The sequence below is a fragment of the Salvelinus alpinus genome, chromosome 1, assembly GCF_045679555.1.
Source record: "Salvelinus alpinus chromosome 1, SLU_Salpinus.1, whole genome shotgun sequence".
In the NCBI taxonomy this organism is placed as follows: domain Eukaryota; kingdom Metazoa; phylum Chordata; class Actinopteri; order Salmoniformes; family Salmonidae; genus Salvelinus; species Salvelinus alpinus.
In genome coordinates this window covers 39,882,090-39,895,075 of record NC_092086.1, presented here as the reverse complement: position 1 = coordinate 39,895,075, position 12,986 = coordinate 39,882,090, and the positions used below count along the sequence as shown (strand labels likewise).

Here is a 12,986-nt window from a genome sequence, read left to right as displayed (position 1 = left end):
TGCCAATAATGTGTTTTTAGAAATAGACCTAGTTAGTTATTGTTCATCCAACTGTAAAATAGTTATTACTCAATTATAAAATGATCCATAAATAAGACACACATTACAAAGCATGGCGCAAATGTGCAATGCAACTTGAACTGGACTGGGTTATTATGAAAAGAAAAATGCCGTTGGCTAGTAGCTCCTACAACATATGTAGCAAGCCTATCACTTTAGCTAGCATCTACTTCTCAATCTCTCGGTTGCTTCGTTCACTAAAATAACATGGCTAACTAGCTAGCAAAGCTAAGTAGTGTGCTAGCGACCTTCGGACTGAACTTCTTAACTAGCAACACTAGTTTGGGCCATTCCTGTCTTATCCATAATTATAACGTTTGAATTCACATTTGTCTTACCTTACACAGTGTTGTTGTTGCATGTTAGAAAACGGGAATACATGTGAAGGTGGCAGTTTTCAGAGAGCCCTCCAAGGTCCAAGCAAAAGTAATCGTAGCCTTCCAATAACTCAAGGAAAGTAATTTTGAGTCAGTCTCCCACAGAAAGCGAATCTTAGTACTCTTATGTCCAGTAAACACATAACTTACTCATCACAAATATGTGAAATATAAAAATACATAAAAGTTTGTATAATTTGATGCAATATTTTCCAACTCCGACGCGAAAGCCGGACTCCGCTACATTGTCACTTGCTCCGTCAGATCCAATCCAGAATATGTTCGTCCCTCCCACAGTACTCTGTCCCCGTTTTCCCCTCCTCCGCTTCCAAAAAGAGCGAGTTGTGCGACCCGACTAGCGCCAGTGCGACTTGAAATGATATGAAGTAAATAATAATAAATAAAAAATACATAACATGCACTACACTAAATGTTAAAGCTAGAATCCCTAGTTGTACATCAATTTTTAATATATACGAATAGATTATTGAAGATAACATAAATGCCTATGAGCTTAGTTCAACTGTTGTACCCCATCAGAACCAAAAATGTGTTTGTAAACAATGTAAATGTATTTAAACAAACTGTATAGCCTCAAAACATGTTTACAACTATAATGTTGATATCATGGCTGGTCAGTCCTTGCATCCATAGCTCTATGAATTTGAGTTACAATTTGGTTACATTTCTCCTGGCCCATCCCTCAGCTTTTTACCAAAATACAGGCCGGCTGACCGCTTTGCTATTGTTTCAATTAAGGACTCTAGATTTAATTAGGTTTGTAAAATTAAAGATTTGCAAATGGAATAAGAAAACAATTGCACATAAGATGCCATCCCATAACATTTTGCACAGTTGTCAGTGGCAGAAAATGGCCATAACACAGCTTTCCCCAAAAATGTGTACAATTTGTTACAAGTGGTCATTATCTTGCTTTTACAGTGAATTATATAATCTAGCAGCATTCACTAGTCTATTATCAGGATTTCATTCATAACAGACACTGGAGATCCATGTATGTATGTAACAATAGCTCAGCAGATCAAAGCTTGACACAAGAATGTGTCACTTTGCCTTTATTGTGGCTTGGAGTAACCTATCCTTGGATAGGCACTGGACAAAGAGGTTGCAAGTCAAAGCTCATTTACAAAAAGGTTGGCATGAATGGACTGCTGGCTTCATAATGTGAATGCTTTCATTGTGAGTCCCAGTCAAACCCGACAGTTTCTAATGAGAATAGGCATGGCAGGAAAATGAGAAAGAGGAATGACCGAGAGACTATAGTCTCGGCTCCCTGCACCTGCCTTCACCGAGAAGATAAGGGTTGTTCAAATGATCAAAGAAGGCCCGATCCCACAAACAGACGCTTGGAACACCTGAGCTTGGCTTTCCACCGTCAAAGGCCTTTAATGTTGCTGTGAGACTAATAACAAAGGACGCCACACAACTCCAGCAGCCGCTCCTTCAGAGGGACTACCTCCATGGCAAACATAGGAGTTAACAGCATTTCAAGGAAGGCTTTTCACATGAAAATACAATTGAGTGTCCATCATTTTACTTTTGTTCTCTTGTACAGTGACATTACTTTTCGTGCATGCAGTACCTCCCACAGCCAGCTCTCCATCTGCATGTCTTGGTTGGCATAGAAGCGCAGGGGCAGCATCACAGTAGTGGTCAGAGAAGTCTGCAAAGTTTTTTGTGATGAAACCATAGGCAGACACCTCCGGGAAGGTAGGAGATTTGTTCACTTATGCATGAATTGCCTTCTCAGTCAGTTGTGTAACTATTTGCATGCATAGTTTCAGTATAGCACCATCTAGCCTTCAATACAGATGTAGGATCTTAATTTGATCACCCTGTTGCAGTAGAACTTTCCTGCAAAGCAGGAAATTAAATACTTGTGTGTTTGAGATTTAAAAAGGCTTCTGAAGTTTGTAATTTCCACTTTTACATTTCAGACTTGATTTTCCCTTACAAAAAAAAGTATCAACCCCTTCAAAAAATGTCATTAATTATAATCCACATTTACTGTTTCTGCAGGATTATGTTAATTAATTAATTAATATATCTGACACAATCAATATGGAATAACAGTATATGGGGTCTATACCAGGACTATAAACAGAGGATGTCATAGTTTCCCAATAAATCACTTCCATACTGGCCAAGTTGCCATTAGACACTTGGTTGGTTAAACAGTGACCAATAGATGCCCAAGGGCAACGCATGTGTTGATGTGACCTGACCTGGTCACACATGTGCAGGGCGGTCAGAAGCATCAGAGCACCAGTGCTGGGCATGTAGAGCTGACTGTACTTCAGCAGGGGAGACTTCAAAAACCTGTGCAGCATTGACAGTCAACAGTCATTAGTGACAATAGCAGCCAATAAGGATCTAAAAGTCTCAATTTGACCTGGCAATACGAGTCCCCTTACCTTTGCGTTACATATGTAATAAAATCTGGATGAAGCATTTAAAAGTGCTTAACTGGTGCCTTAAATCCAAAGTATCGAGAGGGCCTGTTTGAGGGGATAAATGTAGTAAGGGGTGAAAACGTTCCATTAAGAACGTCAAAAAGTAAATCAATAGCAAGTGAGCTTACAAAAAGATGAGCATCATCAAGTGAATTGTATGCGTATAGCCCTACCACCACTCACAAGATTCTATCCATTGCACACCGCACCACATTCATAGAAACACAACAGCACCATCTTGTGGTAATAAAGTGAATTACAGCTGAGAAGCCCATTCACCAGCAGAAGCGCAAGATCATTGTGCTATCCTTGACCACAGTACTTCAACACACCATTGTATCATGCTGTTCAAATGTACTACTCTTCTTAATGTGGGCTTCACATATGTGACCCTCTCAACTCACCAGTCCCCCTTGTCATGACCGGAGGTGACAGTGAGACCCTGGATAGCATCTGACATCATCACATACGTTCGTTGGACGGAATGAAGATATATCGGACTCTCTGCAAATAGGAAATAGTCAAAGCTTTAAGGAATAGTTGCATAAACAACCACTCAGAGTATGACAAATTCCTAACACTTTAAAATGAACTGGATTCAACACTGTAGCCCAGGGTTTCCCAAACTTGGTCCTCGTGACCCCAAGGGGTGCATGTTTTAGTTTATGCCCTAGCACTTCACAGCTGATTCAAATAATCAACTAATCATCAAGCTTTGATAATTTGAATCAACTGTGTAGTGTTAGGGCAAAAACCAAAACGTGTACCCCTTGAGGTCCAGAGGGCAGAGTTTGGGAAACGCTGCTGTAGCCTGTCCCACAAGTTCTTACCCGTCCCCGTGGGACCTTGGTGAAGCCATCTTTTCTGCAAAGATTTAGGGAATTCTTCATAGTATTTGTGGTGAACCCATAGAAATATGTATTTGTGCACAAGTCCTCATCAAAGTGCTTGATGATTGCCCCATTGACCCTGGAATAAATAATTTACCATCAGTCTAATAGTTAAGCATTTCCTTAAAAACTATGTGGATTAATATAAGGAAATATTTACAATTGCAACAAACTTGATCTTAGTTATGTCAAAGAGCAATAAGAAGTGTAATAGTTTTTTGAAGATGGTCGAAGGGGAGCTGCAGCAGCACTACTGACCTGAAGACAAAGTGGTGACTGTTGACGGCCCTGCCTTGTTTGGAGCCTCGAAGGATGCCGCCATTTCCCACCACAGCACAGCGGACAAACTGATCAGGCCACCTGCGCTCAAACAGGCGGCTGCTGGACGAGTCGTTGAGCAGGGCCAAAGTGGATCTCACAACTGATCAACAAATAAGCAAAAAGGTGAGAGGACAATGACTTTATATACAGTATACACGTAGTTTGGTTGAGATTATTAAATAGGGTCCTGAAGGGAATGTTCATACCTTCTTGGGGCAGGCCTTTCCAGCCGTAGGGGGGCATATACGTTGAAATCGCCCCCACTCTGAATGGCTGAAGCTCCCAGCCCACTGCAGCACAGGCACTTTAAAGTTAAAGCATAGTCTGAGGAAGTCGTCCTTCTTCACTACTTTTCTCAGAGGACACAAACCCTCCCGCTGAGTAGAGACAGACCTCACTTGACATTGTACTGTACAAGACGGATATGTGTGCCTTTGTTCTATTAGATGAGAGGCAACTACATCATCTCTGTGCGATTACCTTCTCTTCCCCAGTTGCTGTGGTGTTGTCCCCAAGCTCTTCGTCGCAAGTCCAAATGCTATCAAACTCTGTGTCTTGACTGGAAGATAACATGTATTGAAAATGCACAACAAAGAGGTAAATCCACACAAAACCTTGTTAAGTGGACAGAAGCACATCAGACCAATCCAGCGGATTTGTTTAAGTCAGGGATGGGCAACTTTGATGGGGTGGGGGCCACAAAATCTTGACCTCATGGCTCGCGGGTCTGCGTACCCACATCCATACCCACACATGCAGTCAGAGCTGGCCCTAGCCTTTTGGGGACCCTAAGTTAAATTTGAAGTTAAATTTCAGTACATTTCCTGCAATTCCACACATGTTGCAGTTTTAAAGCAAGTTTGCTGCAAATCTACACATTTTGCCATGGCGGGGAGGGGGGAGAAAAGTTTCCAGTTTTTAATAGGACATCTGACTGAGAGTGACTAACAAAATCACTGGGGGCCACCGGTAGGTAATTCAACCATGATTACTGCAAGTTTAAATAGCTGGCTGCAAAGCTGGCTGCAAAATGAACTTACAATAAATAAATAAAAAATAGCTGACATGGGCTAATTGAGTGACGTGAGAAAAACTGCTGATGCACAACCTAACTTCAAATTTCCACTTGATGTATTCTACTATTTTAACTCTCAGTAAGTTGAGACCCAGGCCCCCCCACCCCAACCCCCCAAAAATATATATTTGATTTAAGTCTTTGGAACTTGATCTACGGCCTGTGGGCTGTCAGATACCCATCCTTGGTTTAATGAATACATGAAGATTTTAACAGATATTTTATGGTACCAGAAATTCAGCCCATCAAAACAATTCCTAACATGCATTTTACAAGGTCCTTTCCTTGGAACAGAGGAAAACAAATGACAAGACTCCTGACCTCAGAGGAGAGTTCAAATTACTGCCATAAAAGTGTTGTAGTTGTGATAATTACTGCTGTCAGTTGTGTAATCAGCATATTACATTTACATGCACAATTTAAAAACCAGAGCACAATGTCTAAACTGTAATGTAGACCGTTCATTTAGGACATGTCTGAACAGGAATAAAAATGAGGTCAGTTGTGGGATATAGAGCACGAATGCGTTAGACACATTAGCCGAGTCAGTAGCTTTACCATTAACCACAAATTCAGAACTTGACAAAATGGCAAGCATAAATTTGAAGACACCAGCAACACTGGAACCTCAAACAATCTCTCATTTAGTAAAACATTTGAGTTTCAACTTTCAGCAACAAAAATGAAGGTGGAGTCTTATGAATGGGAAATGGATTATTACAAACTCCCCCCAAAAATGCATCAATTTGATAAATGTAATCTCATCTGCCAAAATCGAACCATTCCACAAGAAAACTACAGTAGCAGTAGGTTGAGTGTGTCAACGTCTCAGTTGAACGCAACAGGTCATAGAACTGTCAGGGTTGATGGATTACAGGGATGACGATACAGGTAGTTGAATGCATGGATTTCATTTTTTTGGACAATGGTTTCCCAATTCACTAAGTAGCCTAGATTACATTCTACCAACGTATACAAATATTTGATGTTGGTGTTATATATATTTTTTAAACGCTGAATATTCACCTGTCCGCAAGTCTGTCGTGGAAGAGGTCCAGGTCATAGTATTGTCCATACATAATCGTGGTTATAGTAACACTTACACATAAAACCCCCACTAGGAAGACACACTTCCTCCAAGAAATCGTCATATTTCTCAACTAGAGAACAGAATATCTCGTGCTGTTTGAGTAAAAAAAAAAAATTGAGGTTAACTTTCTGTCACAAGTCATTTACTGCTCTAAATCCCAGGTGAGTCAGTTGGGCGAACAAGGTCCATATCCCTAATGTTCCACGTGTTGTGCACAACAAGAGCAAAACAATTTTCCTCTGCGTCTTTTTTTCGGTCAGACTATGATCTGTCCCGCCGAGTATGATTGTGTTGTCTCTGTCCTGTTTTTTTATTTTTAGCTGTCAATATAACGACACATGGCGAGACCCAGATGCAGACACAGGAGGCAGAAGGTTCGAGTCTCTGATATTTATTAAGCAACAAGAGGCAGGTCGAGGACAGGTAAAAGTTAATTAACCAGGTCAGAGTTCAAAACGGTACAGGGAGGCAGGCGGGCTCAGAGTCAGGGCAGGCAAAAAGTCAAAACCAGGAGCACAGAAAAAAACACACTGGTTGACTTGACAAGACAAACTGGCAAAAGACAGGAAAATCAAGAAGTATAAACGCGATTTGGAAGATAAGAACAACGGACTAATATATCTCTGGCGAGACTCTAAACACAAAAAAACAAAAAACCGGAAGAGACAAGCCAATGACAGACGCTGAGTGCCTCTGTCAGACCGACTATCCACAGACAGCGCTATCTCTGGCTCCTCTACCTACGGTGAGCGTTTTATCTACAACAGAGGGCGGGGACACCGGGGACAACGTCGAGGCCAACACCCCCAGCACGTAAGAGGGTTCGACACATACGTCGGGGGAAGAAGAAATCCACTACCACCCCGTGACACCTATCAATTGAGACCCAGGACGAGCCCACAGTCCAACAGGAGCTAAATGTCTTCAACTTATCAAGTAAGACCCTGACATCCGCTCACCTCAGTGTTCTCAATAAGGGGTTAACATTTGTACCCACTGCATACATTACTTTGATGTCCAAATAGATCTATTCAAGTTTTTCGTAATCTGAGAATGTGTGAGTTCTTTGATAAGAGTGATACTTACATGACTCCACTTGAAATGTCATCCTCAGTGAGATGTATACATAGGTCTACCACGCTAATCAATAGATCTACCTGTCCTACTGTGAGTCAAGGAGGAGATGGAGCCATTAACCCAGCTGAGGTACCTGAGAACTCTGAGAGAACTACATTTAGAGCAAAAAGTTAATTTGTACCTCCCCCCAAACACAATGCCTCCATAGAAACCTTGTGTAGGATTGTTGAAAATGATGTAGGTGACTTACTGAAAGATAAACAGAAACACAAATCCTATGATAACATGAGTAGAGACCAGAGAATGGCTCTTAAGGACTTAGTCAGATCCTTCGATTATCATAAAAAAATGTGACAAAGGAGGAGGAATTTGTATACAAAACAAATGTGACTATGTGAATGAATGTCACCGACAACTATCTAAAGGTGACTTCTATCGCAAACTGAATTGTGACCCTGAAATTCCAGCATAATATTTCATCCACAGTGGAAAGCTGTTTGGAATCAGAACAAATCACTAAACAAGAAGTTGAATTTCTATGTGGGAAATTTCCCAAGATACCAACTTTCTATACAGTCACTAAATTACACAAACAAGTGTCTCCTCCTCCAGGTAGACCCATTGTAGCAGCAATCAACTCTGTGACATCCAACATTTCTAAATGTGTGGATTACCACATTAAACCGATGGTTGAGAATCTCCCATTTTATGTCAAAGTTACTAGTCACATGATCTCATTGATAGAGGGCTTAGGAAGGATACCAGAGGGCACCCTGCTGGTCACTTTTGATGTGGAGCGCTTGTACACTAACATCCCACACACTGGAGGCTTGCAGGCATTACAACACTTCCTTCAGCAGAGAGACTCTACCCTTGCTCCATCTAATGATTGCATCTTACAACTTACTGAACTGGTATTATCCCATAACTATTTTGTCTTTGAGTCAGACTTTTTCCTTCAATTCGGGGTGTAGCCATGGGCTCCCCTTTCCCCCCCAACTATGCTAAACTGTATGTGCTACAATTTGAAGAAGAATTCTTTTTTTAAACAGACACACCCCCCTTACTTTCTAAAATACATCTATGGAAGACTTCCGCCAAAGTCGGCTCCTCTCCTTGTTCGGGCGGCGTTCGGCGGTCGACGTCACCGGCTTTCTAGCCATCGCCGCTCCTTTTTTCATTGATCCATTTGTTTTGTCTTGTTCACTGCACACCTGGTTTACATTCCCCAATCACACTGCATGTATTTATTCTTCTATTCCCCCTCATGTCTTTGTGTGATATTCTTTGTGTTACGTGTTATTTTGTGACGCGCCAGACTGGTGTTCTGAATTTCCGTGTTGTTCACGAGGCATGTTTATTTGTTTAACATAAGTTTTGTGACTGTTTGCACGTTGTTGCACTTTTGCCAATTGGCTGGAGGTTTTGACGCAGTTGCGTCCGTCTGTTGGTTTCTCCTGCCTCAAAAAGACAGGTTTCTCCTGTCTTTATAAATTGAAAAATTATTTTTACAGACAATTAAGCGTACTCCAAAATGTTCCCCCTGTTGATGATGTTCGTTATATATTAAGGTTGAACCAATATTACATGTAACAAAAATGAAATACGAAATGATGTGAAATTGAATGAAACAATCATGTATGTTGACGCTAATATGATGTACTATATTCCATTATGTTTCTATATGATAACAATAGAATAATATATTTAATATGCCATATACTAATTTTTTTAAGTGTCACTAATTAATTTTAATTAACTTAATCATTGCAACACACCCCTCACCACTGTCATTGATTACACTAATTGCACTGTGTGTCTACATAACCTGGTTCAAGTATTTATGACATTACCATGAGGAAGACACAGTGATGCCGAAACGTTGGTAAATACCCATTAAATTGTTGGGAGATTATACATGCAGTGTGCGACTTTATTTTGATAGTTTAAAAGACAAACAGAGAACACAGGATAAATACCCTGGGAATAATGGTGAAAACGGGTGACACCTGGAGGTGGGTGGAGACAATCACAAAGACAGGTGAAACAGATCAGGGCGTGACAGTCAATGCACCTTGGGTTGGGGGTTTCTTTTTATGGAAATGCCTCAATTCACACCAACTGGCAGTTTAAAGAGGTGTGGCCATAATTAGGGAAATTCGGGCTGGCTTGCCTTTCAATGATTCTTTATAACCTCTACCTTTTAAAACTTGCTTAAACTTGATTACATGATTAGAGTACAATTTGAAGAGAGCATAGTGTACATGTTATGCATTACATGTTCATTACAGGTGCCATTTTAACTAGGATTTTAAGGCTTTGTCTTTGGAGTTATGAAATCATAGCTAGTGCCATATAAGAATTCTCATCAATTCAGATTCATTACATTACTTAAGCTGCGTTTAGAAAGAATGCTCAATTCTGATCTTTTTTAAACTAATTGGTATTTGGACTAATCAGATCTGCTCTGAAAAAGACCTGATGTGAAAAGATCTGATGTGATTGGTCAAAATACAATTTAGTGGACAAATGTTCAGAATTGGTCTGTCTGTGTAAACACATCCTTTGTGTTCTAGAAATGACAGAGTGGGATGGATATAGGGGAGTAAGTAATTACATGGATTTCTCAGTACATCTGCAAACCTTTTTCCAGGATGACAGAATAGGATTGGGTTTTAATTAGTCTCCAGCTGATGACAGGACCCTTCAACCAGTAGAGCCCATTTTCCCTTCCTTGACTAGATAAATAACCAACGGCCAGGGGGAGCACTGAGAGACCAACAGCAGATGTCAAGGTGATTCCTGTCCAGACCAGAAGAATGCAGCACAGATCAGAATGGGAACACTGCTGCATACCAGAATTTATTTCATGCAGAGATGGGAATGAGTGGTGTTCCCATAGAAATTTAATTTGAAGACGCACTCCAGCCATTTTTGAACGTTTCCTATTCTAAAACAATATTCCATGTATAAATACAAAATCCGTAGCGGTGAAACTGCCACGTTCATTTGCAATATTACAACAACAAAGATGTTACTTCAGACAATGAACACTGTTTTTTTTCGGCAGACATCACTGCACGAGCAATAGCACAGCAGAGCGTGTTCTCTGATTTAGTTTTTTACCTTGATGTGGGAGCTCCTCTGCCGTTTGAAGCTCCAATGCAGTCGTTTTTATCTCAATATCAAATAATTTCTGGGTAACAATTAAGTCCATTTCTGTGTTTGTTTTCAATTAAATGGTCAAAAATGGAGAGAAAAAATTGCTTCATAGCAAAGGGCAATTTCTCAAACAAGAATTTTGCTAGGACTGTCTGAGTGGGGAGAGGAAAACTGAAAATTAGCTGTTATTGACAGAGAGGTTTGGAACTCTTTTTTTATTGGTCATTTAACTAATTTATTGCATGTTGACGTCACAATGGAAGGCCAAAACTCCCTCCCACCAAAACAGGCAGAAATTTCAAGTAGTCTTTTCATACTACACTAAAAGTGCATTATCATAATTTTCACAATTTCGCAGTATTATTCCAACCTCAGAGTGTGCAAAAATACACTCACCGGTCAGTTTATTAGGTATACCACTCCATTCACTAAAATGGATCGCTCCTACAGACAGTGAGTCACGTGACCATAGCTTGTTATATAAAGCAGGCAGACAAGAATTGAGGCATTCAGTTACTGTTCGATTGAACGATAGAATGTGCAAAGTGAGTGACCTAATCGACTTTGAGCGTGGTATGCCAGGCGCACCGGATCCAGTATCTCAGAAACGGCCACTCTACTGGGCTTTTCACGCACGATAGTGTCTAAGGTTCACCAAGTATGTTGCGACAAACCAAAAACCTCCAGTCAGTGGGTGAAAACTGTGGGTGAAAACAGCTCGTTGATGAGAAAGGTTGAAGGAGAATGGCAAGAATCGTGCAAGCTAACAAACGGGCCACAAACGGACAAATAACGCTGCAGTACAACAGTGCTGTGCTAGAAAGTGATTACAATTATGCCTTGAAATTTATTATGACATAAACACAAACATTGTATGACTTTGATAACGATCTGAGCAGCTGTATTTTGATAAGGTGTTTTTCAAACATGTACTGTGTAACTATGTATACTCTAATTATTTCAAACATGTTAGTGGTACCACCCCTGTCACGACTTCTGCCGAAGTTGATGCCTCTCCTTGTTCGGGCGGTGTTCGGTGGTCGACGTCGCCAGTCTTCTAGCCATCGCCGATCCATTTTTCATTTTCCATTTGTTTTGTCTCGTTTTCCCACACACCTGGTTCTCATTTCCCTCATTATGTGTTGTGTATTTAACCCTCTTCCCCCCCATGTCTTTGTGTGGTATTGTTTATTCTAAGTGCTTGTGCACATTTTGTTTGACTGGTGCGTGTCGGGTTATTGTGCCCCTACTTTGTATTTCTTATGCCGTTGGTTTTACTATTAAACTGCTCCGGCTATTATCAAGTTCTGCTCTCCTGCGTCTGACTTCCCTGCCACCAGATAAGCACCCCTTACAACCCCACAGAGGAATGATAAGAGTGTGACAAACAGCAGACAGGAAGACTACTCATCTACTCAACCAGCTAGACCACCTCATTTGTCCTTGCCTAGCTTCACATGTACAACATGTTGGACAAGGCATAAACAACTTGTATGTGTTCATGTGACACAATTATAACAGTTGTTTAAACATTTTTACATTTCATAGTTTGCTTTTTCTTATAGAAGTTTAGCAAAATAATGTTGGTGTTAGACTTACTGAAGGAAAATGTGAAATCATGATTTATCAAATGGACTGTTCATACAGTGTAGAAACAGAGAGTTGAAATAAAAGCATTATCACTCAAACACAAATAAAAAAAATACATGATCACACGACCTGTTTTGAGTGTCATATTATTTAATAAAATAACTGGTAAAAAGATACCAGAGTACTAACCACATGAGGCTGCTGAGGGGAGGACGGCTCATAATAATGGCTGGATTGGAATAAATGGAATGGTAACAAACACAAGGAAACTTTGTGTTTGACATGTTTGATACCATTCCATTTATTTCGTTCCAGCCATTAGTATGAGCCCGTCCTTCCCAATTAAGGTGCCACCAGCCACCTGTGGTACTAACCATTAAAACCTCATCGCTTGAGACTCTAAACAAACTACTAAAATATCTCCATACAGTATGTACATCCATTAAAAACATTTGATTCAAAATATGGAGTGCTTAGAATATATGAAAAACATATACACTGAGTGTACAAACATTTGGAACACCTACCTAATACCCCCCTTTCCCTCAGAACAGACTAAATTCGTCAGGGCATGGACTCTACAGGTGTCGAAAGCATTCCACAGGGATGCTGACCCATGTTTACGCCAATGCTTCCGACAGGATGTCCTTTGGGTGGTGGACCTTGATACACACAGGAAACTATTGAGAGTGAAAAACCCAGCAGCTTTGCAGTTCTTGACACACTCAAACCGGTACACCTGGCACCTACAACCCATAACCACTTCAAAGCACTTAAAGCTTTTGTTTGCCCATTCACCCAATCCATGTCTCAATTGTCTCCAGGCTTAAAAATCCTTCTTTAACCTGTCTCCTCCCCTTCAGCCACACT

At 40.6% G+C, this 12,986-nt stretch overlaps 2 protein-coding genes across 6 annotated transcripts in view; both read right to left on the bottom strand.

Annotated features, from left to right (window-relative positions):
• The window catches only part of LOC139575779 (caskin-2-like), a 92,420-nt gene extending 91,615 nt beyond the window's left edge, over window positions 1-805 (bottom strand). For 4 of the 5 annotated variants that reach the window (XM_071401069.1, XM_071401096.1, XM_071401114.1 and 1 more), the window contains exon 1: window positions 399-805. The gene's annotated coding sequence lies outside the window, so the exon portion shown is untranslated. The remainder of the gene's footprint in view (window positions 1-398) is intronic. The other variant, XM_071401079.1, reaches the window with a different exon arrangement.
• A 2,814-nt stretch (window positions 806-3,619) lies between these two features.
• On the bottom strand, window positions 3,620-7,428 carry LOC139560407 (alpha-N-acetylgalactosaminide alpha-2,6-sialyltransferase 2-like). The gene is made up of 5 exons (XM_071377187.1): window positions 6,224-7,428; window positions 4,329-4,681; window positions 4,060-4,222; window positions 3,742-3,880; window positions 3,620-3,643 (listed from the first exon to the last, which is right to left on the bottom strand). The coding sequence occupies exons 2-5, from the start codon at window positions 4,363-4,365 to the stop codon at window positions 3,620-3,622; spliced, it is 363 nt and encodes a 120-aa protein (XP_071233288.1). The 5' UTR covers window positions 4,366-4,681; window positions 6,224-7,428.
• Window positions 7,429-12,986: the final 5,558 nt, after the last annotated feature.

Bases quoted from the DNA above. Each gene is read 5' to 3' on its own strand.
- LOC139560407 (XM_071377187.1), bottom strand. From the start codon at position 4,365: ATGCCCCCCTACGGCTGGAAAGGCCTGCCCCAAGAAG. The intron at 4,223-4,328 runs GTATGAACATTC...TTTGTTGATCAG, and splicing joins GAAAGGCCTGCCCCAAGAAG to TTGTGAGATCCACTTTGGCC. The intron at 3,881-4,059 runs GTCAGTAGTGCT...TATTTATTCCAG, and splicing joins AGTCACCACTTTGTCTTCAG to GGTCAATGGGGCAATCATCA.